The sequence below is a fragment of the Camelus dromedarius genome, chromosome 19 (genome assembly GCF_036321535.1).
Source record: "Camelus dromedarius isolate mCamDro1 chromosome 19, mCamDro1.pat, whole genome shotgun sequence".
Taxonomy (NCBI): Eukaryota; Metazoa; Chordata; class Mammalia; order Artiodactyla; family Camelidae; genus Camelus; species Camelus dromedarius.
Genome location: NC_087454.1, coordinates 148,436 through 176,154, shown reverse-complemented (window position 1 = coordinate 176,154; position 27,719 = coordinate 148,436). Strand labels below are relative to the sequence as shown.

The window sequence follows — 27,719 nt, the reverse complement described above, 5'->3', positions numbered from 1 at the left end:
AGAGTCAGACCTGAGTTCCAGCCTGATTCGAGTCAGCAGCTGAACCTGTGTGCTGGTGACCCCATCGCTTTGTTGGGAAGATGAATTCATCTACGTGAAGGTGCTCTATAAATGGGAAAACACTTTAGGAAGCATTAGAGAACTGACCAAATAAAAGTAATTTTCTGAATGCCATTGTAGACTTCTTTCATTTAGGGGGAAACAAATTTCCATAATCCTAGGAAGAAACTGTTGGATAGAAAATCGAGGAAGTCTAGCCTTTTCCCCAAGAAACTTGAAGAAAAGCTGTGGTAAAACAGAACGGACATGTGAATGCCCGGACCCTGTGCCCGCGACACACCCCAGGCACTGCAGACCCGACGGGGAGTCCGCGTGGGGGACTCGCCGTCCGCACACCTGCTCACAGTGCCTGATGCCTGCTGGTGTCTCTCCAGAGAGGTGTGGGATTCCAGCTCAGAAGCCGTGTCTCTGAAAGAAAAGCTGCTTTAAGCAACCATTTCAACCAGGACCATGAACTTTGTCCAGAGCTAGCTTCACAGCAAACAATCTGCATCAAACTGTTCTGAGAAATGAATGTAAATTGTGAGAAAGGCAGTGAATGAAGAAATCCAGGAAACAGAACAAGGCTATCAGATAGTAAGCGCATGGGCTTAAGTGAAAGGTGACAAAAACAAGGTCAACGGTACTATAAGAGAGAGACGATAGTTCAAAATCCAAGCCACGAGAAGGCCGCTGACGCCAGGAAGTGCGGATGTGCTCTGGCTGGGGCTGCAAAAGTGACGTTCAGGAGAGACCCTGGAAGCGGACACGTGGGCTCCGATGGGCAGGGGCCTGGCCCACAGCTGTGTGCACAGCAGGGCCACCAATGGTTTCAACTGATTGACTTAAATACAGAAAAAGGAAAGAAAGGTGTCAGCATTTTTTTAAGCTTAAGAAGCAAAATAAAACAAGATTAGGATGCTAGTGGTGAGGCCTTTTGAAAAGAGAGTTTCAGAGGCTGGTTCAATTCCCAAAACACTTGACTTTTGTTAATTTAGTTTTTAAAGAAAGGCTCAGAGACAAGCGACGTCAGCACAGGGAAGACTGGCAGCCCCTTGGGCTGAGCCCCGCCCGCCTGGCCCACAGCACGCCCAGACCCCACAACCCCAAGGGACTGGCCGGCTGGGGGCAGACAGGGTCCTGGCACACTTCTGAAAGTCGGGTGAGAGGGTGTGAAGGACTCAGTGGGCCGAGGGGCTTCTGCGCGCATCGCCGAGCGGCTCGGCTCACCCTCTCACTGAGCCCGGGCGTGAAGAGACGGCCAGGATGCGGCTCGCACAACACACGCTCGGGGGGAGCCCGGGCTTCTGGGGGGCCAGCTGGGGTGGGGGACCCGGGGCCTGGGGGGCCTGCAGTGTGCGTGCTGGCCGGGGGGGTGCAGCCACAGCCCAAGGAAGGCGAGGCCCTGGGGGCTCTGACAAGAGGTGCAGCAGGAGGGGGCTCATGACAGACGCGGCTCTGCACCTGCTGTGCGCCGCGCCGGCCCTGAGAAGCTGGGGTCCCGGGCTGGCGGGTCCCTGTGTTGGAAATGTGCTTGGTAGGTAACAAGGGCCCACTGGACGGCACAGGGAACTGTGTTCAATGTCAGGTGATAACCTACAGGGGAAAACAATCTGAAGAAGTACATATATAAAGCTGAGCCACTTTGCTGTACACTTGAAATTAACACGTTTTAGTAAATCAACTGTAATTTTTAAAAAGGAATAAAGACACTTGGCAATCTTTGGCACAGAAGAAGGGTGTGCTTTATGACTGGGAGTCACTTCACAAACCTCACAAACATCTAAATTAGGTCCCATCACCAAACAGGTGCATTGTGAGTTTGGCAATGGAGGAGGTATGTTCACAGAATTTTTATAAATCTGAGTCTCTGAAAGGCACTAGGAGAGATGGCAGTTTAAAGACATGCTGATGGGAATTCTGTGACAAGGAGAAAGGGGATGCTTCAGCCTCCGTTTACCTCCAGTGAGATGTAGGTTTTCCTACACAAGCCTCTTACCGGAAGGGTCTCACACGGGAGCAGGCAAAGATGCCAGGAAACAAAGCAGCTCTCCCATCCAGGGGTCTCAAAAATGACCACAGCAATCTTCAATTATCTTTGAAGAAAGGACCAGAAAAAAATGAAACGAACGTGTGAAAAGTCAGTTGACTTTTAAATTGTGTCTCTATAGAGAAAATGAAATGGAAATAATTGGCCAAGTCTCAGGAGTCAGTAAATGAGATAAAAACCAAATCAGAATGGCGGCAGGCACTGAGGGACAGGCCACAGGGAGACCAGCAGGCCTCAGGGCCGCGGCATTTCCTAAGGACCTGTGAGCACCGGTCGCACATGGCATGTGTGACACCAGAGTCCTCTGGAATGAAGCAGAAAAGAAACAATGCTGTGAAAGTGGATTTTTTTGTATTTTACATTTATTGACATGCCAATAAATAAATAAGGACAAAAACAAAATAATATCATGGTAAAAAAAAAAAAGGAAAAAGCCATGGACGAATACTTTCAAACTGCAATAAAGTGTATTTGAAAAAATATGCCTCTATGTTGGTCTGTCACACTAATGCATAATTTCTGCAAATTTGTCAGTGATTTTGTCAAAACTGAACTTCTCTTTTTTTGTTTAAGTATAGTCAGTTTACAGTGTTATATCAATTTCTGGTTACAGCATAATGTTTCAGTCACACATATAAACTCGTTTTCATGTTTTTTCATTACAGGTCACTACAAGACATTGAACGTAGCTCCCTGTGCTGTACGAAGAAGCTTGTTGTTTATCTACTTTATGTGTAGTAGTTAGTGTCTGCAAACCTCAAACTCCCAGTTTATCCCTGCCCACTCCTCTTCCCTCTCTGGTCACCGTAAGACTGCTCTCTCTGTCTGAGAGTTTGTTTCTGTTTTGTAAGTAAGTTCATTAGTGTCTTCTGTTTTCTTTTTTTAGATTCCACATATGAGTGATATCATGTGGCATTTTTCTTTCTCTTTCTGGCTGACTTCACGTAGAATGACGATCTCCAGGTCCATCCATGGTGCTGCAAATGGCGTGACTTCATTCTTTTTCACAGCCGACTAGAAAACTGAACTTCTCTTTATGTCAGACTTGCCAGTCTACCTTCATTCATCATTGATCATAGACCAATTTGGCTTTAATTTTGAAAATTTCCTTTCATGTTAAGCAACATACATACAAATAGGAAAACTATTAAACAGAAGGGTAAGATTGGGAGAGGTTCATAGAAACCCCATTTCTCTTCAGATTCCACAAATAGCATGTCTGTGCTTCTTTGGGACCAATTCTGGTGGCTCTCAAACGTCTGTGCAGCCAACAACTCGTCAAGGCAAGTAAACGTTCAAGTGGCCGCACGTGGTCACGCAGGAGCCAGGCTGAAGTCGCTGGCGGTCCCCTCCTTGGCTATTCTGAATCTACTCTACAGGCTGGAGGCCAAACTTCCCCACGGGGCTTGTGCGGCAAATCTTCGGAACTTGGAAGAAGAAGAAGACAGAACAAAGAGGGCGGATCCCCTCCCGCCAGCGCTGCTGATAACCGGGAGTTCTCCACATTCGCGTCCGTGGAGGATGCACTGCTAACTAAAGGCTGTGTAATAAAACCCTGCACGTATGAAGCTGGTGTTATTTATCAAAACTCTACAGCAGGCACAGCCTTAGACTCATACAGACCTAGAACTTAGACCTACAGAAGAATTTGGGTGCGGTGTATTTCAACATTGGAACGGTTCAGGGCGGCTGGCTCTTGGTGGTGGTAAAAAGCAGACTGACTTTCAGTTGTGTATCACTGAAAATAATCTTTAATAAATGCTCTAGTGGCCAGTGTGTCTCCACATCTCCCGCACAGGGAACGGCGGACCCCTGTGAGGAGAACAGGCCTCCCCCAAGTCCTGGGGCTGCACCCGGGGGAAGGGGTATGTCAGGTCTTGAGGGGCACCCAGTGACCCAGCGCCCGGAAGCCCCAGCACTGGGGGGCTCGTCCTGCAGGTGGCATGTTTGTGCAGAAGCACCTCTGCAGGGTCGCACTTCAGCACCTGGTCACCCTGCAGATCCCGTGAGCGCGGTGAGTACCACTGGCCACACTTCTGGGGCGCCCAGCTGCCCCCCAGGGCCCTGTGGCTGGGAGCAGGTAGTCCCTCTGCCCTGTGAGCCTGCTTCCCCTCGCTCACAGGTGTGGTCACCAATAACCTTCACGCCCTGTTTCTGCCTCTGAGAACTCGAACCGGCACCACCTGCCACTTCTTCAAGGTGACAATGAAACACGTTGTCAGGCACCTCGCTTGGCAGGTTGTCTTTGGGGGCTCCTGTGGGCTGTCCACCTGGGCTGGGATGCCTGTCCCCCCAACTCTGCCTCCTGCCTGTAGCCCAACCTGCATGGCCTGTCATCGCCAGGCCCGCCCTTGGCTGCCGCTGCACTTCCCTCCTAACGAATGCACCCGTCCTGCCTGCACCTCCGCCCCCCGCCCCACCGCCAACGTGCCGCAAGCTCCCACCTCGGCCCCACCCCCAGCACACTCTCCACCAGGCAGTGGTCTTCTTGGCCTGTGCTGGTGCTTCCATGTGCAGCATCTGGGCACAGAACACTCCAGATTGACTGCCTTCTCCCCTCAATTCAACAGTCTCTGAAGACAGGGCTGCCAAGGCTAACTCCTCCGCTCCCTCTGGGCAGCCCTGGGGACCGTGGGGTGACAGGTGCGAGCTCTCCTCCCCTTCACGGACGGGCATGGTTCACAGCAGAAGTCAGATGCTGCCTGACCCCGACGGCTGTCCCTTGGAGGGTGTCTTTTCTCTGGAGAGGCCACGGGAAAGCACAGATCAGGGGCACACGGGCAGGCGTGGATGCTTCTAGGTTGCTTTTTAAAGATGAAAGCAGTGAGTCACAGGCCAAGCTCCTGATGGCCTGCTTTTGGCGCAGAGTGTGTAGGAGAACCCAGGCTGCCTCTCAGACCGGCTGCGGCACTGGCGCCGATAGCCAGCTGCTTCTTGGAAGTGGTGGCACTTCCTCCATCCTATCACTGTGTGTCCGCCCCCCAGTGCTGAGGGTCAGGGCTACCTGTAGGAGGGAGTCACGCTGCTGTGCCCCCCACAGCCCACAGTGTGCAGAACTCCCCGCTGGCCAGCTTTGCATCGGTTTGGGTGGACAGGACAGGACACAGAGTGGGAACTCCTCCCTGATGTGGCCTCCCGCCCTGCCCAAATCAGGCTGGGCCCTGCACCCCAGTCCTCGGCAGGCTCTCTCTGTAACCCTGTCTCCCCGACCTGCCGTCAGCCCCAGGGGTCGCAAGGAGGTCACCGCCTCTGCTCCAATGTCCACTTTGCCTCCCTCACCTCTGTCTTCAATGAGGGTCTCCATTGAGTGATCTGAGCTGAACGACAGCAAATCCCTGAGCTTCTTGCAAAAACCCCACTGGATCTCCTCAATGCATTCATCCACGGGGCATCAAGGGCAGAGCCCCACCGCTTAGGGTGCAGGTTCCAAGCCCCCCGGGCAGGGCCAATTCTGTGTTCCTGCAGAGGCCTCCAGAGCCCTGGGACCCTGTCCACCTCTCCAGGCTAAGTCAGGCCCGCCAGTGGAGGCAGAAGGCAGGCACAGGGGCCACGCTCGGGGCTCCGGCGGAAAGAAGAAACAGCTTTTCCTCGTGCCAGCCTGTGTTCCTCCCTGGCCTCCCCACGAGGCCCCTGACCTTCAGGAGAGAGCCCCAGCATGGCCCCTCCAGGCGTGCTGGCATTTTGAAGGGAGCGGTGGCCTGGTGCGGCTGGGCCAGGCTGCCTGGACTCCAGGCCTCATCGGCCACTTTCCGGCCTGAGACCAGGCAACACTCAAGTTCTCAAGAATTTGGCTTCTTTGTCTGGAAACTGGGGATAACAGTAAAACTTATCCCATGAGTTGTCGAAAGGATGTGGTTTCAAGGAAATGTCACACTCTGAGTGCTCAGTGACGGCTGACCTTCCTGAGGCTGACCGTCTTGTCACCTAGCCGGGGGCAGAAGGGCCTTCCTAGGCCACAGGGCGACACCCGGGCAGCCGTGAGGTGGGCTGTGGCAGCAGCACCGAGCTCCCGGGGGGCACCGTCCAGCTCTGCTCACCCCTCTAGGGGGTTTCTTCCACACCGGTCCGGAGAAGTTCCCCACATGAGTGGGCTGCCTCCTCGGGGACTTCCCCAAGGTATTCCAGAGAACTGGGATCAAAGCAGACCGCAGCCAGGCCGCCTGGTCACCTCTGCCCTGACCTGTGCATCAGGACCGGCACCGCCGAGCTCCCGGCGGGCGGGCGATTCGGGAAGGGCGCGGCAGGGCAGAGCCCAGGCCCCTGTGCTGCGCGACCGTGAGTATCGAGGCAGGAGAGAGGCAGCCACCGCTGCAGGCCCCCTGAGATGCACCTGGCCTCTGGAGGTTCACGAGGGCCTCTGCGGACAGGGAGCACTGGTCCTGCCTCACACCTCCTTACCACCACATCAGCGTGGCTTCACACAGACTGAGGAGGACCGACCATCTGGCCCAGTACATGGCGAGGCTCTGCAGACTCCCTTCTGAGGAAGCTCCGCACCCCGTGGCCTCTCGCTGTGAAGGGCACACCCTTTGCAAAGCAGAAGATGACATTTCTCTGGTGCACACATGGAGGCCTTTTGATTTTTATTTTCCAAAAGGCTCCCCATTGGTGCCTTGGGGAAACCCAGAGCCTACTGAGAGGCAGGCCCGCTCACCAGAAAGCATGGTTCCTGTTTGTGCTGGTCTGGCCACGTCTGAGGTGAGCGGACGCTGGGGGGGGGGGGGGGCACACACATCAGTGTTCCATCACACGTGCCACTTGTCATGCGTGTGCGTCCCAGAGGCTGGGCGCTGAGCCCCCGTGAGCTGTGAGCCTCCCTGGGTCGAGCTGGGCAAATGCCCTTGGCGTGATCAGCATTGTTTCCAAAAACTGTCCCAAATTAGAAGGAATTGTTCACCCCCAGAATCAGTCCCCTCTACCCCTACAGTCTTCCCAAACAGGCCTTGGCATAAAGGATGTGCTCAGGTCCAATCCCATCCCATCTCCCCTACCAAACCTGCCCCCACACATGCAGCCGGACCACCTGGATCAGAACACGGGCGGCCCTGGGCTTCCAGTTACGAGAGCCCTTTAGATACCCTCTCTCACAGCCGAGCCCGAGGCTCCAGGAAAGTGAACTGCCTACTGCTAACTCTTCTGACCCACAATTTGTCCAGAGCCGAAGCAGCCCAGGCTTGCAGGTGTTCAGCCTGGACTGTGACTCTTCCCCCGGCAGACGGCCCCGACCAGCACTGCAGCCTCTAATCCACTGCTGCCCGACGTGGCTGAGGCCACGCTGCAGCCAGAACACTGACTCTGACACTGGCTGAAATAATCACGTCCTGCCGTTGCAGCCACAGTTCTCAAAATCTCACTGGGAGGAAAGCAAGAAAGCAAAGGGTCCGGGTGAAATGCGGCCGGTGCCCCCGGAGTCAAGCATCTGACAGCTGGTGGGCCCGGGGCCTAAGGAGGCCCCAGCAGACCCTCAGAAGGGACAGTGGACATTCTCAAGCCTCCAGCACAAGTCAAAGGCAGTTTTTTTTTCTCCGTTTCTCCTTGTCTCTGGGCCATAAAAAGGAAAGGGAAGAGGAACTTCCCTCTGAAGTCTTGGTGATTTCTTGTTAAGTACGTCTGTAAATACAAGCGTGTTGAAAGCACATTCTTGATAAAATTATTAATAACTCAGAGTCAGGATGGGAGGGGTCATCCAGTGTGGGATCACAGGATGTTGAGTCTCTGTGTGTTCCCCGTTTCCAAGACTAGGTGCTAGTGTGTAGGGCAGCCCGTGGTGACCAGCTCTGCCTTTCCTGGGCTCCCTGGCCACGCCGTCTAAGGAACCTGGGCTCAAAGGATTCCTCAAAGGCTAAGGATTTCTCCAAAATAAAGTGAAAAAGCAACAAAAGACAGCTGTGCATGCGCGCGCGCACGCGCGCACACACACACACACACAGGCACACCAACCACCAGAACTCGCAGGCTGTCTCCGTGCACCAGCAGCAGGAAGCAGCCCCAGAAGTCAGGTGTGGGGTTCCCTGCTGAGATAGAAGCTGGAAAGAACCAGCACCTTTTACACAAAAAAGCCACCAGCGGGAACCAGACCCGGCGAAGCCGAAGGTTAACAAAGGTGCTCTGAGAAACGGAGTTAAGTCAGAAGCCGCTGGGCAGGGGCAGGCGGCCTGTGAGGACCAGCACAGGGACGTCAGGAGGGACTGGAGGCTGCAGACATGCCCCAGGTGGCACGCGGCCCACACCTCTCGGGACACCAGGTGTCAGCCCCACGTCCATAGCACAGGGCAGTGTCTCAGGACTGAACATGCTTTCCCTTTTTTTTTCAGCTTTATTGAGACATAACTGACATATAACATTGTGTACGTCACGGTGTACATCTGCTGGTTTCCAAAAATCTTGATAATGAGAGACAGACAGCCTGGTTAGGGGATAAAATCAGTCTTCACAAAGCAAATATTTTATCTTTCCCAATAAATTAAGAAGCTGGACATTTGAATTGAACATTAAGTGTCACAAGTCTGCTTCCTGGAAGTCGGTTATGGGTGTGAGGACAGACCTGAGCACCCTTTGTGCAAAGCAGGGTCCCACCAGGGGTGCACCTGTGGGGGTCTTGGGCCGGCAGCACCCTTCAGTCCCCCCTGGACAGGGCAGAGCCCACACCCTGCCACGGCGGGGGAGACCAGACTTGGGAGAGCCGCACCAGGAGCATCCCTCCTCCCCCAGCCTCCTCAGCCCCTTCCCCTCCACACCACAGTCCCCTTCCAGGCCCCCGTTTGTCACCTGGATGGCCGTGGTCATGGCCTCCTGACCAGCCCCTCATGGACTCCCACTCCCCTCTGCACACCTGCCACTGTGCCAGTGCGCCCAGCACATTCAGGAGCCCCCTCCGTGTCTGCAGACCGGTTGCTCACAAGGCTCCACGCTCGGGACCAGACCTCTGAGCTGGTCAGCTCCAAGGCAGGTGTGAGGGGTCACCAGTCATCGGACAGCAGCACCAAGTGGACAGTGGACGCCTGGGCCTCTGTCTGTGTCTGCAGCCTTGTCTGCAGCCCCCATCACCGCCCACCCGCACCGGTTCCCGTCACACACAGTGACTGTGCGGCCTCTGCCTGGACTCCCCTCTGCCCATAGTGCCGCCCGCTCAGCACCTGTCTTCAGGCCTCCAATTCAGTACCACCTTCTCTGAGGTGCCTTCCCGAACACGATCTCCCTCCCCCAAACTGGAAAGGTATCTCCCCTCCCCACATGGCACAGAAGCACCTGCCCGGTGCTCACAGCCTGCTCTGCAACTGCCAGTTTTCCTAGCTGCCACCCCCACCAAGCTAGTCTTCTGAGAACCAGGGGTGGGTCTGTGTGTCCTGCCTGAGTCCCACAGCACCTGCTGGGACGAAAGAGCCTTTGTCAAGCGAACCAACAAGGGGCTGGATGACGGAGGCAGGGCAGGCCTCCCTCACGCTGGACCTGGGCTGGGCGGACCGGTGTTCGAAGAAAACCACAGAAGAGGCAGCCTGAGAAAACTGCCCGGAGCCATGGCCCCCTTACCCGACAAGGAGGGCCCTTGGGGCAGGGGGAGTCCACCGTCCCCATCTCCACGAGACCCAGACACCTGGTCTGGTCACAGGAACTGACCACCACCCCACAGTGGCCCAAAACCACCCCCACAGAGAGAGCAGGGGAAACAGGCAAACAGAGGCTCCAGCTTCATGGCCACGCACGCTGCAGTGGTGCTGGCCCTTCCCCAGAGGCCCTGGCGCTGGGGCCTCAAAACCTCTGCGTGCAGAGCCTGGGGCACCCGGCCTCTCCCTTTCACCCTGCCCACTGACTTGGGACCAGGAAACGCAGGTTCAAGCAAAGCATCGCTAACATCTTTAGTTTCTGGTATGTTTCTTGGGCTCTCTGAGCCTCAGGTGAATGAAATACTATCTTCTCTCCGGTCTACACCACTGCGGGGGACGGTCTATGGCCTGCAGAGCACCGGACAGCCACCTGGCGAGGGGCCTGTGCGCCGCCCAGGGGTCTTCCAAGGCTCGCCCTGGGCTGGGCTGCTGCTCAAGTCTGATCTTCACAGGAGGGGACTGGGGGGCATCTCAGGGCTTCCAGGTCCAGCACCTACACCTGGATTACCCATGCTTCACCCAGGCTGGCCTGTTGAGTCAGAACAAGCCTTTTAATGCTCCAAACGGATCTGAACTGTCATCCCACACTGGCCAGGGGCTGCTGGGCACAAGGGGTCCTCTTCACCCAACTCATCGCCCCGCCCCAGCCCCGACTCAGAACACAGGCCAAGCACACACCTCCGCCAATGAGCCCACCCTGTCAGCTCCCTGAGCTCAAGCCAAACCTAGCCTTTAAGTAAAAGCTGGGTTTCCTGCTCCCCTGCTGGACTGAGACGAGAAACGCTGAGAAGCTGACCTCTTCCCACCAGTCAGTGCCCTCAGGTCGAAGCCGAGCACGGAACCGGGAGGGGGCTCTGGACGCCGCATCCCCCGGGAACCCCGCCCGCGGGGATCCACGCTCTCCCACAGGAAAGCAGGTCACCACCCCACCCTCTGGAAAGCAGCGTCCCTGCCGCAGCAGCCCCCAGACGGCCTGGTGGCGTGGGGTCCCCACCCGGCTGAGGAGGAAGGCGGGCGGTGCGGCTCAACGTGAAGGCTGCCTTCACCAGCAGAAACGCGTGCGGGCGCCAAGGCCACACGGGGAACAAAACCGTAAGAAACACAGCCCGGGAGCCAGCTCTCCAGGAGCAGAGGGGGCACGGCAGGCCGCAGGGCTCAGGGCAAACAGGGAGCCGCAGCAGTGGGACCAGGTGAAGACAGGTCTCTCTTGCCAGAGACGGCACATGGCTGGCGACATGTTGTACTGGTTTGAGAGGAAAACAGGCAGGTTCACAAACCACTTCTGGACACTTAAACTCTGGGTTGCTTTTCTTCCTGGCAGCACCAGCCTAAACTCTGTGGCTCTGCAACATTTCAGAAACGCCAGGAACATTACAGTCTTCGGAGAAAGGCCCAGGACTTCAGAATCCCCGAGGCGGCTGTGAAGAAAGAACATTGCTGGCAACAAATGTAAAACGACACTTTAAGACACAGGAATACATTTAGGGTCCACGCTGGACACACATATTTACGCGTTCAAGCTGATATCCTAGTACTTTTTCTGTTAACATGTTTGCACTCTCTCTCTCTTTTTTCGGTTTAAGGAAAAGTCACTTTTGAGGCAAACTGTCTTGGCTGCAGACGGGTAACTCCACGTGCAGGCCTCCCTTCTCCTGGCCCCGAGGAGGTCGCCTATGACACACTTTCTTTTTATTCAGGGACCCTTTTGTGGTGGAATTCGGAGAAACTGGGCTGCAACGTCTGTTTAGGGAGAGGCTGAGTGTGTGTCTTCACCTGCGTGGCTCCTCATGCTGAGACCACCTGAGTCAGCACAGAGGCCTGGACCGCGGGGCTGCTCACCGCGCACAGGTCACGCCTGGCTGGTGACTCGGTCTGATGTCAGGTTTACCCACCAGGAGGCACCCCTGCAGCCCAAGTCAGAAACTCTGAGTAGCCCAGTGATGTGATCCTTTGCCCTCTGGCTTCAGAAGCAGTTGTGATGGAACAGTTCCAGCTGCGAGGCAGAACTGACTGGAATAATGAAAACACCTCGAAAACACTTAACGAGGTAGCTGAGAGCAGGTGTCGAATCCATAGCACACACAAAGGGGCCTGATAGGTGCTCAGGGACTTTTAAACGCATATTCAAGCGGAAACCGTGACGGTGCCCAGAACCGTTCTTTCTTCCAGCTCCGAGGTGCGTGCAGACCTCGCAGAGAGGCCCTGGCAGCAAGCGGCAGGCGGCAGGGAGGGGCGCAGCTGGACAGAGGCAGAGGGCGGACGTGGGGCTGCTCCCCATGCGGTGAAAGCACGGCTGGTGCGGAAGGACAACCACCAAGGGGCACTCAGGGTGTGAAAGGCCGAGAAGGGGCTGACTTGGGCGGGAGGGGTCGAGGCCGGGCTCACCACTGCCCCAACCTCCAAGGGTCCCAGAAACATCCTCAGGAGGCAGCCTGGGCCCCTGCCGCCCAGCACCAGCACCCTGGGCTCCAGGGAGGCCGCTGCCCCCCGAGCCCTCCCCACCGTCTGCTCACAGGCATGGGCTGCCCTGGCTAAATGGCTCTCCCAAGGTCAACTCCAAACGCCCCCCCCCCCCCGTGGAACCTTGGGAAAAGCAGCGCAGCCAGTCCCACAGTGTGGGGTTTGTGATGGTTCCCGTAACGTGAACATTCAGAATTCACACTCACACATGCACAGACATGCTCACATACGCATGTGCACACAGGTGTGCACACGCACCCCAGCTCGCCAGGACACGAGGGGCAGCAGCATCCAGGCAGCGCAGAAGCTGGGGGGGGGGTTCTTGGGAGGGGCCTGATCCACCGGACACCCACTTCCAGTCCTTGGGCCAGGCCAGCAACCAGGGTGCCCAGCAGGACGGCACGGAGGGCGAGCGGGAGTGGCAGGAGCGAGGCTCAGGCTAGGTCTCTGTGGTGTGGCTGCTGTGGGGCAGAGGAGCCAGGGCCTGGAAGCTGCTCCAGCGCCTGGTGCCAGGCGGGGGCTCTGCACGCCCCTGCTCTTTATATTTACCCAGGATGCTTCTGGCTGCTTCTGCGTCCCGCAGAGGGTTCTCTCCATACTCCTCCCTCAGCCACTGCCGGAACTGGAGAAGGTGGAAACAAAACCGAGATGCCACAAAGCTGCACCCCAGGACCCCCACCTACTACCTGACGGGCAGGTTCTGCCACTGTAAATGGGAGCATATGCGTGCTGAGGCTGCCAGCCAGGGGCAAGGAGGAAGAATGACTGCTTCTCCCAGGTCTGGGCTTGAGGACATAAAAGCAAGCACACTGAGAAGGTGCTTGACCCAAAGGGAGAGAAACAGATGCCCATGTGAGGCTGAGGACGACCTGCCCCAGATGACCTCTAGGCCTCTCCGACCTCCAGGAGTCTAGCGTGTGCGCAAAGACCGAGGAATCTTCCCAGGGCCGCCGCCGCCGCCGCCGCCGCCGCCACCGCTGCCGCCGCCGCCGGCCCCCAAGCGTAGTTACCTGGTGGACTTGGTGCTTCTCGAACTCCTGGAGCTGCCTCTGGAAGCCCAGGTTGGGGTTGGCGCAGGACCTCCCTGCACGCACGGTGTGGAGGGCGTCTTCCCAGCCAAAGTCGGTGACTGTCATGATGTACGCGACCACCAGGGTCACACTTCGGGAGACGCCAGCCAGGCTGCAGGGCCGAAAGCCGCAGGGCAAGGGAGGGTCAGTGACTCTGTGGACTTGTTTAGGAGCCCTCCTGTCTTGGATCATGGGTGGACAGCAAGCCAGTACGTTACCAGGAAATCACCCAGACACACACCGGCTTCTCTCTACTTTGGGATGCTAGAATCTCAGGCATTCTTTTTCTGTGTGAGCCTCATTTTTTATTGGTTTTCTACTGGCTCTGGCTCCAGACACTCTGCTTCATGATCCCCTACTTTTCCTGAGCCCCTCTTCAGATGCTCCCCACTCCGCTGGGCAGTACCATCACTAAAGCCCGTCAAGGAAGCACGGGGGTCTGAGAATAAACCCGGTTACAAACTGCAGCCGTCTAGAAGGTGTCACTCTTTAGGTCTGGTTTCTCAGATACACAAGGGCCAAGCCTACAACTTAGAAGTTCGTTGAGCGTTCTGTGCTCTGCACACCCCTCGGCAGGGCACCGGAGCCGGCAGTCCACGTGCTCTGGGGGGCGGGGGGACGCTCTGCAGGCGGTAACGGGCAGTTTCTCCAGCAGGCTGAGGACGGGGACCGATTTTAAATGCACATGCAAATGAAGGCGGTCACAGAGGGGTTGTGCTGCGTCAGACTTGGAGTGTGCAGCAACGGTTTACGATGGGGAAGTGTAAGCGAGTGTCTCATTTTTAGAAAGGCCTATGTTCAGATTTACACAACTCTACGAAATACGAATTCCTAGAATATCAGGCCTGCACACAGTCAAATATAAATAATAGTAATAGTAAAAATAAAAGAACCGCTCTCAAGTAGCGGTTCTGCCCTCAGGCTTTGTGTCAGAAATATCGAGAGAGCTTGTTTTAAAAAGGCATCCTCTTGGGCTGCACCTGGGGAGATGCTAACGCCAGGCACTGCACCCAGGACCCCTGGAATGGCTCCGACGGCAGCGTGAAGTGCTGTGAAGCAAACGCGAGTGAGTGTCACAAAACCTGCACTTTGTGTTCATTACATGTCCTGCTCTTTCTAAAAGTAAAATGAGGAACCACACTATGCCAAGCAGCCGTCGAACTGCCCAGTGCCCTCTCCCCTGCTGCGGGATGCTGGTCCCAGAACCGACCGTGGCTCTCGTGAGGCTCCTCTGGGCACCACCAAGGGGACCCCCGGCCCCTCGTCCGGGCGGTGGCTGTCCTGGGAGACAGCGCCTGCATCTGCCAAGAGCTCTCCCTGCAGGAGCCGCTCTTTAGGGGAATTCAGAAGAGTGTTGTGCCCTCAGTAAACTCATTCAAGAGCTCGAACCTCATTCAAGAGGCAGCAGCCCTCTGCTCCAGAACGCTGGCTGCTGGTTCCCTGGACCTGTTACCCCTGCGAAGACTAGCTTATGTTACCCTTATTAGCTATGTTATCAGTACAAGCGCTGGTGGTAATAAAATGAGAGCTGACCTGCCCTGGGTGCCTGCTGTGTGCCAGGCAGGTGCAGCTACGTGTGCTGGAACAGCTTTCCCGGCACAACATGTGTGTGCACAGGTGTGTGCACACGGCCCACACAACGCGTAGCTGAATGTAGGCGGACGGCTGCATGTAACTGCTTAATTCTAAGAGTCTAGTCGGTTCTCTTCAAAGTACAAGGCAAACACACACAAAAGCCCCAGTCTGTCAAGGGAGAAGAAATGGTCATTCTGGTGTGACAGGAATGCAATGCTGAACACCCGCCCATGTATGCAATCAAAGCTCCAGAAGGAAACAGTGTGGTGAAAGCCACTGAGGTTCAGAGCTGAGTGTATGTTCCCTGGAAAGGGGGTTTCTGCTGCCCAGTCTGTCCCTGCGGAAACCCAACTGAGAAAATGAAAATCCTGAGTGAAAAGAAAAAAGAATGAGACAGTGACTAACAGCCAGCAGGGTCGGGGGGTGTGTGTCCGTGGTTCGGGGAGATGCAGGAGCCCTTCGCACACGGAGCGGGACTGCTCAGCTGCTGCTGCTGGCCAGAGGTGCACGTACCAGTGTACGAGGCAGCCCTCGCCCCCGAGCCGGCACTCATGGATGAATTTAATACTTTCTCTGAAATGTCTTGTCCTGGGGGAGGAAAAAGAGAGAAGTGACATCTCTCTACTTTACTCAACATACGATGAAAAGAAAAGTCCACCTGAGGTTTCTTGAAAAGGTCTCCAAGCCCCACGGCATCAAACCCTGGTCAGCGCCTGGGCTGGAGCTGCCTCGGCTGTGGGTCCGAGGAGGGCAGCCCCCACCGCTGAGTGCGGCGGGAGTTCTCTGCAAGGAGTTCCCGAGACACACAGCTGCCGCTGACTTGTTGGGGGTGGGCCCCGCCCCAGGGTCCGTCTGGGCCCCTGAACGCTCACTGCACACAGAGACCCCAAACAGCCACCCCGTGAGGGAGGCGCCCACCCAGTGCAGGTTCCCCGAGCCCTAAAGCCAGTCTGCCTGACCATCCAAAAACCTCATCTTCTCCCCAGCCTGCTCCCCCTCGCGGAGGTGGGTCCTGTCTGCTCCTGCCCCAGTGCTGGGAGGTGGGAACTGCAGCTCCGACCCTGCCCGGCCTCACTGGCTGAGTGGCCCCAGGAACCTCACTCAGCCTCCCTTGGCCTCACTTACGAAGCAGGAGTGATGCCTTACAGGCTGAGATGAAGGAACAAAGGCCAACATGCTTTGCAAACTCTGAAGGGCTGCACGAGGACGGCTCTGCGCTCTCTCCTTCTGACCCTGAGCTTTTCAACCATTCACGCCCAGCTGTGTGCGCCAGCCTGTTCCGGACGGGTCGGGGGGTGAAGTACGAACTACAGACTACGTGCTCTTCCAGGTCTCCTGCCTCTGAATGGCTTATAAAGAGCAAAACACCTCAAGCTGACCACGGACCAAGTTCACAACACCTACTGAGGACTGACTGTTTAGCAGGAGCTCTGCTGAACTGCAAGGGATTCAGAGGTGAGTAAAGTGTGGTTCCAGCTGCACTAACCAGGTCTGAGTCTCATGAGGGCAAACGAAGCCAACAAGAGTGGGAGCAGGTGGGGCACAACCAGCTGGGCGGGTGCCTGGCTGGACCAGGGCAGCCGGCACAGAGGACACTGAGTGGCAGCCATCGCCCACAGGCTCCAGGCTCTTGCCTGAAACCTGACTGCCCAGCAGGGCGAGGTGTGCTTCTGCTAACGTTCCCAGGAACAAGCACTCTCAGACGTGAACCCACCGAGTGACTCAGGGCATCGCGACTCTACCCCCAAAGCCCGCCTGGTGTAAAACAGGTGAGGAAAGATTCCTGCTGGAACCCTGAAACCTGAAGACCTCAGAGCAGGGCTGTGAAGCAGAAGCCACGGGGGCCGGGCCGCGAGGCAGGCAGGGGTGCAGGGTGGGCCCCGGGGCCACGCACCGCAGCGGGGGTGAAGGCTGGGGGCTGGGAGCGTCCACCCTGCCTCCCAAGTGACACCAGCCATGGCGCCGGCGGCGAGCTCCCTGGTGACGGACTTGCTGACGCCGGGCAGATGCCTCATCACAGCGATGCTGCCTGGGCGGCAGAGCGCCCCGTCCCATCTTCCCTCCCGTCCAGCCACGGGGCAGGCGGTGGGGTGGGGCTCCCGGAAACTTCCCCTTCGTGGTAACTGGAAGGTGACTCCGCCCCAGGTTTCCTGCTGGGGAGGCTGAGGAGTGGGCTCACACCCGTAAGTGTGTCCGCCGCCCTGCGACCACAGGGGGTGGAGGGTGGCGGGATGGGGTTGGAAGGAGGGCTCCCAGGAGCTGCTGCCCAGGCCTGAAGCACCCACGAGGCTTCTTGTAAATCACTCTCTTTATAACTTAAAACACTGTCAGTCAGATATTCTGCTACTTACAGAGGATACAAGCTACGTGGTATCGGGTGCAACAGCTTAACAGACGCTGAGCCACTGGATTGGCCAAGAAGCGGCTCCAGGCTGCCCGCCTGCCATCTGCCTCGTGGTTTATGCAGTGTGGCAGTCGTCTGCCTCCGCATAGAGGCAGACCGTGTAGAGCAGACAGGCCAGACGGCCCTGTAGGTCCAGGGCCAGTCCGCCCAGAACCCAGGCCCACCCCAACTGCAGACTAGAAGCTGGCGGGTGCATCTAGAGGGCACACACCTCTGTCCACTAGGCCGGCCACATTGGGGTACCCAAGAGTTTCCAAGAGGCCCTCCCCATGCCTGCAGCCCATGCTTTTGCCAGAACACCTTCCCAGAAAAGGAAGAGCAAATCCAGAAGTAAATGAACACACTGAGAAGGCCCCACCAGCTGGGCGGACTCACCGTTCGGGGACGTGTCGGTGCTGAGGGGTCTCCAACATTTTGCAAAGATGACAGCTGAGTGCCTTGACTGAAACCTCAGAGTGAGAACAGCGTCTTATGTCTGCCTTTTACACCTGCAGGTCCCGAACCACAAGCACTACGGAACCAGGTCATAAATACGGTGTAGGATGGGGTTCAGGAGTCAGAGTAAGAGACTGGGGGTGGGATGTGGTCAGCAGGGTGACATCCAAGGAACTGACAGCCAAGGAAGCCGGGAAGAGGTGCCCCCGGCCTTTCTGCACCAAGTGTCAAGTCCAGAAAAATCCAGATGGCCCCTGTCAGCACAGTGTGGGGACAAGACTGCAGGGCCCCGCCCAGGAGGGCCGATGTCAACGAAGGGGCTGCTCAGAGCCCCGCCACGTACTTAGCTCACGAACACAACTGGCACGAGGCCAGGCCAGGAGGACATTCCTAGAAGTGCCGCTTCCAAGGAAAGCCAGGAGCAGGCGCACTCAGTGCTGCTGGGGTGGGTTATTTCCAGGGAAGCTCATGACATGAGCCTGAGCCCGGTCACCACACTTCCTCCTCCACGGCGGGAAACACCCAGGGCTCCAGCCCGCACATTGCTCAACTCCTGACTGCGGAGCGCGTCCCACCACCAGCTATTTATTTCAGTGACACCGGTTCCCCATTCCTGAGCTTCGCTCTTCACCTTTACTTAGTTCCGTCGCAGGAGAGCCAGCTGGGCTCGTCCAGAAGCGAGCGCGCCTACACACTTGTGCTGCTGCCGGCAGCCGCAGGGAACTTGTGGGCTGGCGAGAGACGTCCTCAGGGCCCAGCTAACAGCCTGGCCACTGCCACCGTCCCTCCCTCCTCTGCGTCACTGACCAAGCGCCCCTATCCCTCCCTCTCATCCAGAGGCCGAGAGCAGTACCAGCCAGGTTTCCTTGACCTTCAGGAAGGGTGGTGGATAGATCTAGCAACACTGCACTGCACGATGCTCGCTTTTGAGGCTGAACAATTGCTTCTTACTGTGAGATCGCAAGACTTGGAGGCTGTGATCCCCCATGGGATCTGAGGCAGCGCTGTCCTGCAGAGGAGGACCCTGCTTGTGGGAGACGTGGACGAGCACCTGGGGTGGCAGCTGGGCTGTAGAGACAGCATGAGCCACACGCTCCAGGCTGCTTCTCCCTCCCTGAGCAGAAACCCCTTAAGATTTTTTTTCTCCCAAAAAGCAATGTTTAAAAAGAGGTGAGGGGAGCGTCCTCCCTGGGCCCAGGTGCTAGAGGGCAGGCTCAGGTCAGAGGGCGGCTTCCTCCTGGGTGACCTGCCCCTCTCACCCCACCCAGAGAGAGGCGAGCAGCAAGGAAGCCTCCTCCCCCGGGCAGACTGCGCGTGGCCTTCAGCACGTTTGCGTTCCCTACACGCCGACATCTGGAGAGAAGCTGGGGGGAATGTGAGTGCTGCACTTGCATTTTGCCAGAAAAGGTCACTTTAAAAACAAACAAGCAAACAGTCCTCTCCGCCATCTACTGTAATGCATCTCACAAAGAACAGCCCCACACCAGCAATCACCGGCAACAGCGTCCAAGACTGAAACATATGTTTTTAAGTTGAGTAAGTGAAGTCTCACGGAAAACACAATACACCTTTTCCACATATTTCTGAGGGCTGCCAAGTCCCCAGGGGTCGTGCGTGTGTGCACACACCTGTGCAGCTCCGTCGGGAAGCAAGACCACAGCACTCCAAGGCCCACACAGCTCTGATCTTGCAAAACTGCTTCTTATAATGAAAAGGAGGAAAAATGTGACACAGAGAGAGAGAGAGTAAAGTACAGACACGAGCTACACCAGACGCACAGGCAGGAGGTGCAGCGAGCCAGGAGGCTCTGACGTCTCAGACACAAGCTCTCTGCATCGCTAGTGCCTCTTCCCCACAAAAACCTCAGGAAGCTTAGAACCTGCTTGACTCTCAAGACTTGTCACAAGGCTCTGCTGTGAAGACGTCGGGCTGCCAGCTCCACAGCACAGGCCAGGCGGCTGGCTCCAGAGGGAACACAAGAAAGGTAGGTGTTTCCTTATGGTGTCCAAATGCGAATGCCAATTTACTAAATATTAAATGAGAATGGATAAAATAGGCCAGCCAATGGGTATCTCCAACCATTCACTCTCAAGACACATTAACAGCCCTTACTTGAATAGGCGGAAACCAGAATCGAGTTTTTAGACTTTTAGTGTCCGTCAACAACACTCTGACTGCCTCACCTAACACTGCAGAAATCCTGAGAGAGAGATTTTGGACAGGAGAAGTGAGGCTAAAATGACTTGCCTGAGGAAGCACAGAGAGAAAGCAAAACCAAGTATTTCCAAAAGCCTCAGCTCACTCGACCGCCGCACGCCAGCCACTCGGAGGAGGCGTGTGCGTCTGACACAAGTCCTGGGATGTAAACTCTGATGGTGCGAGTCAGGCAGAAGTGCTGGCCCGGGTCTGAGGTTACCGCCACTGTGAGAGCTGGAACTTCCTGGCTTTGCGGAGCAGGGTGGTGGGGGACTGGGCTGAAATTCTAACGTGTTACTGTCGTCTCAAACCAGGTTTCTGCATTCTAATTCCTGGAAGATCAGAGAGGGGGTTTGTGAGGAGTACGGCCAAGACAGAAAGCTGACCTTTCTGGAGCGTCTGCTGGGACTGAAAGCAGTTCATCTCCAAAGGCCACAGGCCTCTTTGTACACATAATTAGCAAGAAGAATTCCTGGTGGCATAGGCCTTTGTGGGGAAAGAGTTAGGATATAAAGCTTTAAATTATATCCAAAGTTGGAAATAATTTTTAAAATCTGTAATGAAGTTTAAAAGAATAAGCAATACAGTTTTATAGAATTAATTCTGTCACTGAACATAGGAACGGCTAGGCACCAGGAAGTCACGGTGGCCGAAGGATTGCTAGTTCTCACTGGGCTACCCGAGCACCGGGAGGGCCCATCTCCTGACCGTCTGCCTCGGTGGACGACACAGCCGCCGAGGGTGCGTCACCGGCAGGTGGTGAGCAAGGCTGTTCGCGGGGAGGTGGGTCTTAAGAACAGTCGAGTGTTCCGCTGGCCGATGTCGACAGTCACACCACATCGTGGACACCTGCTCACATTAAAAGGTGCACTGTGCTTCCATGAAGCGTCTGAACAGCCAGCAAGAACCCAAAGCTACTGCACAGGCTGCCTCCCAACACACGAAGACACTCAAGTTCCAAGCATAACCTCCCGATCTCCATATTACTTCAGTAAAGCAAGAAGCATTTACAGCATCACGGACATTTATGCAGCCAAAGCCTTACACATATGTAAGCTTTGGTATTACTAACGGGTCAGAAATAAAAGGTTCCCCAAGAGACACACACGTGCCCGTGAACTCAGATCCCAACGGCACAGTGCCATTTCTCCTGCCTTTCGATGAGCTGTGGTCTCGATTTCCTTTTCCAGGTGAAGCAGAGGTCTGCTGCTGCACGACTTCACTCCTTCTCCCCGGCACAGCCCACAGCCCCGTCACAGCTGCCCCAGGCTCAGACACTGCGACAACTGCCACTGGACCTGGCGCTCACCCCACACTCTCATCCCGATATAAGGAAAGGGTTACAAAGGCAAACCACACGTCTTAACAAGACCCCTGTACATATTTGGGACAGGAGAGAACTGGTTCGAATCTTAAGAGCTGGTCCTCTGGACCCAGGTTGACAGACGATATGAACTGACCCAGGAGATGTCAGAAGTCAGGCGAGCGGCTACGGCACCGTCCGCCCCACCCCTTCCCCGGGTCATGTCTGCCCAGCAGCTCACTGGGCCTCCAGAGCACCAAACCCATCTTTCCTGTAACTCTCAAGATGCATTAATATACTTTGAGTAAAATATACTCTTATTTTCAAAAGTGCTCAGAGGTCACAGAGAACACTTTCACATACATGATCTCATCTCTGAAAATCCTGAAGGCAGGCATTTTCAGATGAGAGAACTGAAGTTTGGACGGGTTAAAATGACTCGCCCAAGGCAGATGGAGCTGGTTTTGAATCTAAGATTTCTGACTCCGGGTCTGCTGCTCGCTGGCCGCACAGCACAGGACCACTCAGCAGTCAGTCTGCACGTGGTGGGTCAGGACCCTTGTCCTGGACGTCGAGGGGCCTGACTCCAGCAAAGCTGAGAAGTTCTGGGAGCAGCTCGAGCACAGTGGCCACCTGCTCTGACCACCAACGCCTAGGAGGTGTTGGTCTGATTCTTCCAAAGAGTCACAATGCCAACCAGCTATTGACAAGTTCAACAGTATATCAGAATCTCGGTTTGAGATAAGAGCAAAGCAACCGCTCTAAAAATAGCCACCAAAACATGGGCAGAAGATTGCTGTGGTCTCGAGAGAAAGGCAGTGGCTTACTTCCTTCCGTGCACACCATGCCCTGCAACCACTTCTGTTTCTTGACACGACTGGTAACCAAGGAAGTGCTCTGACACTTCTCCTTCAGACCTAGGCTACCGCTGTCTTCCTAGGGCCCTACGAAATCTTCCCTTCACCATCCTCGGTCTCACAGATTGGCTTCTGTGACACACGGAGAGGCAGCGTGGGACACAGGCCTTGGGTGGGATGTACCTGCCTGCATCCAGCTCCTCCCCTCTTCCTGGGTCTGACTCTGCACCTCCTGCCTGCTCGTGCCCCTTCTCCTCTCCACACAAATCCCTCTGACTGCAGCTGCCCCCCTTTTAAACAGGTGGATGTCTGTTACTGCAATAACAAGTTACTGCATAACCTGTGGTTTCTCTGCTTCCCAGCAGTGAAAAACCAAGGCTGGCTGCTATTCCAGCACTGGACAGGTTTCAGAGGGGCGGGACCCTTGGGATCCAGAGACTACGTGGTCTGCACTTCTCATACGTAGGACTTGTAGTCAGCAGAGCTTAAGAATCATGCCGATGGGTCCTGGGAAGCCTGTGGCCTCCCAACTTCACAAACATCGCAGCTTACAGGTTCCCTGGTGAGATGCAGAAACCAGTGATTCCAGAAGGGTTGTGGTGTCCGACCTGAACTGCACAAGCAGGTGAGCCTGAGAGCGGAGGCTGGGTCACTGGGTGCACAGCACAGCCAGGTTACTGACTTCTTGCCTCTCAGCCTGCACGGCTCGAAACCCAGGCTTCGAGAAAGCTCTCACCCACTCCACGTCATCCTGGGCACTTCTGGACCCGGGAAGTACGACGTCATAGCTGCAACCTCGGAGGGTCTTCGGGCTCCCTCCCCCCACCCCCAGGCTCGCCCAAGCCTAACCCCACGGGTCTGGGATGACGGGGGTGGGGTCTGGAAACGAGAGCAAGCACGACTCTGGAGGGAGGACAGAGTGAAAGCAGCATCAGAGATGTGCTTGGCCGTGGGGGAGACAGCGCGGGGCTCCTTCAGCCAGAAAACCTAGTCTCTCAAAGAGACACTGGGTGGCCACTAGCCCCTGGAAGCTCTGGGCACTTGAAGTGCAGCTGTCCAAGTGGAAATGGGAAGTACTCAATTATTTTGCTTTTTTAAGTGTAAAAAGCATACCAGATTTTGAAGGCTTAGTATGAATAAAAGGATGTAAAATATCTTTTTTTTTAATATTGAGCACACGCTAAATTGATAGTATTTTGGATATATTGGGTTAAATAAAACATATGATTAAAATTATCATCACCTGTTTCTTTCTAACTTATTCAGTGTGGTTCCTAGGAAATTTAAAATCACACACGTGTGACTTGCATTTGTGGCTCATATTCCATTTCCATGGGACAAGACACGGCAGCTTCTAGGGAGAGGGCGAGCAAGCTGAAGGTCTGGTTTGAGGCACCCTTCACAAGATAAGCCTCCTTTGACGCACACCCGATGGGCAGTGCTGTCTGGGGAAGGACCGGCAAACAGGGAGCACAGACCTCTGTGGGCCTCCCGCCTCCCCGCAGGCGTCAAGGTCCCATCGGCTCTGATGCCTTCACAGTCCTTTATTTGCTTTTAATATGCCCAAATAATACAGGGGGGGAAAAAGCAACTTACAGGTTTTGAGATGGTGAATCCGCTGCTGGAATGCACAGGTATTTAACCCCCTGTAGAACGATAAAAAATAAAATAAAACAATGATACTCAGTGAAGAAAAACATTTAAAGGAACTATTTACTCAGGTCAAAATAAAAAGTAAAAAGGAGAAGTTTTCCACTCATCTTTTGTTGCCAAGGAACTGGGGAAAACTCTTTAATTAAGGTTCCTGGTTATTTTCCATGACCATGCACACAAACATTCATACTCTAGTTTGCAAACAGCTTGGAGATTAGAGTGTATCAAAAAAGCAAAACAATTGAGTACTTCCCATTAAGTGTCCACAAGTTCCAAGACTGTTATCTCAGATGCTTGTTCACAAATTCTACTTTTTAACTCTATTGCATTTAAGATCCTGACTGGTCAGAGAGGAAATGCTGACAGTAGAAACAGTAACATGATGACAGGTTATGGGACAGTCGGAGGGTTGGGGGGGTTACAACGTCACTGATGCGGGACAGGGGCCTCACACACAGGAAACAATGTGATTTATTTTGCTTGCTGTTCAGAAGAGTAAAAGTTTGCATACCAAACTAATACTTTTTTTTTTTAAAGAATGACCCAATTTCAAAAAAAATGATGTTCATATAGTTTGCTGTAAAATCTATAAAAATGTTTATGTAAATTCATACTACAAAAATCATGGTAAGTTTGAGTTTTATTAAAACCTTGGTTGCTTCTTCTTTGGAGGGATTTAAAGTATAGTGCAAAAGTTCTTCCATGTTAAGTAAAAATATAAAATCTAGATAGGTCTCAGTGACCTTTGCAAAAGAATATGGTTTCACTAAGACTTAAATGAACCACTTTTAAAACTTCCTCTCTTGGTAGCCTAACCTAATAGAACCTGGCCACCATGTCATAGATAATTAATGAAGGACACATACCAGAAGCTAGAAAAATAACTGACCTAAGAGAGAAAACGAAGGAGAGAAATGTAGGATCGTGGTACAGACAGCCAAGAGTCCCTCAGCAGTCAAAGTCGAAACAACTTGTCTTGCAGAATTATTTGCAACTTTTCCACAGCAGGTCATTAACGTTCTACTGTCAGGGCAGGTGGTCAGAAACCCCTGTGCAGCATCTGCTTGTGCAGTGTGCTGTGAGGAACGGCGTGGTCCTTCCCCACGACGGAAATCCCACTTTTCAACACAGAAGCTACGTTAAACCAGGTTTCTCAACCTCCTCTGCTGCTGGGTGTAGACTCAGGCCTGGTTTCATCATCTGACACACCTACAAGAGGCGGATTTGAAAACAGGACATGGAAGAGTCAGACAGGTAAAGAGCACCTGTGTGGCAGGTGCAGGTGGCGGACGTGGTGGGAGATCAGGTGGCAGCTGTGTGCTGCGGTCTGGGTGCTGCTCCTGGAGCTTCAGTTGGAAGCCTGTTTCCCCAGCTCCTCCGAGGAGACCACAAGCTCTCAGCTGTCTCTTCACAAAACACCTTCCCGCTGGAGCGGCTCAGAGTGGAATCTGCTGTCCGCATCTAAGACCCAAGCGACACGAGTCCCCTTCCTTCCCCACGAGAGGTCAAAGGAGAGTTTCCTGCTTAATTCACGTGTGTGTATTTTGAGTTTTGGGTCCACTATTACATCCTGCACCACAGGCTCTTCTGAGTCTTGACAAAGATGGGTCCTACTGCCGCTCGCCCGTGCAGGGCCACACAGGCCCAGGTGCGGAGGGCGGCTGCTGGCAGGAGGCCGTGGAGCAGCAGAGCTGCCCAACCAGCCTCACTCCGCCGCCGCTGCCTGCGCTGCCTTGGCCGGCTTCCAGGGACGCTGCTGGGCGCAGAGTCCCAGCTGCCTGAGGTTCCAAAGCACCTCCAAGCCAGGCAGGCTTCAGAGCCCAGGTTTAAAGGGAAAGAAAGCATAAAAGGAAACAACACTGTGAAAAGCTGTCTCACTCCGTCCGTCCCGTGCCTGGTGTGGACACGTGCTGCCCCTCATGTGTCCATGGGGAAATGACTCAACTGCCTTTCCCATCTACTCGCGAGTGAGAGTCGGCCAGGGATCAGGCCCAGAGGCTTGGGAAACACCTTCCGCCCACACACGTACCCCGCTTTCCCTTGCCCCGTCCTTCCAGGGACCGGGAGGGAGGCTCTCGGGTTCCACTCTCCCTTCCACGCGGGCTGTCGGCGAGAGCAGCGCCAGACGACAGGGTGAAAACGCCTGCTCGCGCTGACGGAGCCCACATAACCGAACGCCAGCCCGGCCCGCAGGTCGGGAGGAAGGAAACACAAAGAAATGGAGGACAGCCAGAGGGGCGGCTCTCAGTCCTTACGAGCGTCTCCCAGGAACACAGGCCCCGGCAGGAAGCCCCTGCCTTTGTGGTGCCTGATGCACAGAAGCAAACCGGGAGCAGTGCCCGGGGTGTCCCAGTGTCCATGCCCCCAGGGGGCCAGGAGGGAACTGCCGGCCACGTAGGGTCCTCACCCTCCTGAGCTGTGCTGGCGGCAGCAGCTACAGCTTCCCGTCCATGAGGCATCTAAGGAAGAGCCGAGGGCCTCGCATCCGCACCTCCGCGGATCCCCTACCCAAAGGCAGGCACAGGAAACGTAACAGAGCAACAGCAAAAACCACCTTCCCTGGAGCGATGCCGGGCAGACAGCAGGCACTCACTAATGTCTGCTGAGTGACGAGAACTAGGTGACATCGACCGACACGAAGGCCACACCAGACAAACACTGCAAAGTGCCCATGCCTCATTCTGGTGACCATAGAACGAGAGAGCTGGGCTGGCAGCCACGCCACGCGAGGCACACGGCACACGGCACGCGTGCTCTGACAGCAGCCTCCCACCTGTCTCCTCCAACGGGACGCAGCCAGGAAGCAGCTCACCAGAGAATGACAATAAGGAACTATGCAAATTCAGTAAAGAAAGGAGTCAAAACTGTCAAAAAGGTTCAGTTGCTCACCACCCAAGAACATCTATTTATCTTAGCTTAGTCATTAACAAACACGAAAATGCTTCCCTCTCGGAGGCCACAGACGGCAGAACATGAGGGACCTGAAAAGGGGCTCCAGACGCCTGCACACTCGTACAGTTCAGCCAGTTACTAATTCAGAAAGCAGCGAGAGGGCCTCAATGCTGCGAGGAGGCCAGACAGGCTTAAAGTTGCCCTAGTGTCACAGGGCTGGGCTCTGCCAACGTTCTAGCCTGACGGGGAACGGACTGTTCACCTACTTGGACCCCAACAAGGGCCGTTCACCGCTGGAGTTCGTACAGGCAGAGACGAGGGACAAGGTATGTTTAGCTAAATTATGGAAAGTTTAGCAAAAAAGAAAGAAAGAACATCTCATTAGAGGAAAAAACCCTAGAACAAGCTGAAAACTTCGTAAGCAATAAAAACACCAGCAGTATCTCCACTGCTGTAGAACTTCCTGTGTGGCATTCCTCCTTCATACTCCCTCTAACATGAAAAGTCCCTCAGACTGGTTACCTCCCTTGAACTAAAATTCTCACTAAGTAAATAAAAATTCAGTATTTCCATGATATTTTAGAAAAGTGACTAGTGGAAAAGTCACTAGGAAGCATTTAGGAAGCAATAAATGTCAAGTTACAGATTTTCAGTTTACAGAGCTGGCCCAAGCAGGCGCTGAAGCCCAAAAGCAAGCTCGTCAAGACGGTCGAGATTTCTAGGACAGGCAAAGGAACGGCGACTGACGGCTTTGGGCTGCCTGACATTCTGCATGGCCTCCCGCGTCCTGTGCTGATGAGCCGGGGACTGGGGGTGGGGAGAGAGGCAGATGCTCACGCAGTAATCACAATGCCAAGTGACGCATCAATGAGTGTGATGTGTGCAGGGAAAACGTCAGGGAAACACAGGAAAGAAGTGAGAGTGGGCCGAGGCCCCCCAGGGGAAGCTCTGCGATGGAGGTCTGTACCAGGTTCTGAAAGAAGCCATCGGCACTTCTTGGCTGAGAAGAAGGTGTATTCCAGAGGTTTTTCTTGAAGAAAGGTTAAAGCTTTCTAAGTGCATGCTCTCAAAAGCTGTAATATTTTTCAGTTTTCTGTTTCAACAAGCATAGCTACCACCAAAAGTACAGTTTCTGCCTTTCTTTGGGCCTGAAACCAGATCACACTCAAATGATGCGATGG

General features: G+C 54.9%; 1 protein-coding gene across 18 annotated transcripts in view; it reads right to left on the bottom strand.

Moving 5' to 3' along the window:
- Positions 1-2,478: 2,478 nt before the first annotated feature.
- DUSP22 (dual specificity phosphatase 22) overlaps positions 2,479-27,719 on the bottom strand; it is a 56,943-nt gene continuing 31,702 nt past the window's right edge. For 8 of the 18 annotated variants that reach the window (XM_064476098.1, XM_064476104.1, XM_064476099.1 and 5 more), the window contains 5 exons: positions 23,590-23,639; positions 15,204-15,386; positions 13,164-13,335; positions 12,703-12,775; positions 11,142-11,986 (listed from right to left, as the gene is read on the bottom strand). In XM_064476098.1, coding sequence (XP_064332168.1) covers positions 11,796-11,986; positions 12,703-12,775; positions 13,164-13,335; positions 15,204-15,386; positions 23,590-23,639 — 669 coding nt within the window. In that variant the 3' untranslated portion in view covers positions 11,142-11,795. Of the gene's footprint in view, positions 11,112-11,141; positions 12,776-13,163; positions 13,336-15,203; positions 15,387-23,589; positions 23,640-27,719 lie in introns of those variants that run through there. The other 10 variants (XM_064476113.1, XM_064476107.1, XM_064476108.1 and 7 more) reach the window with 6 other exon arrangements.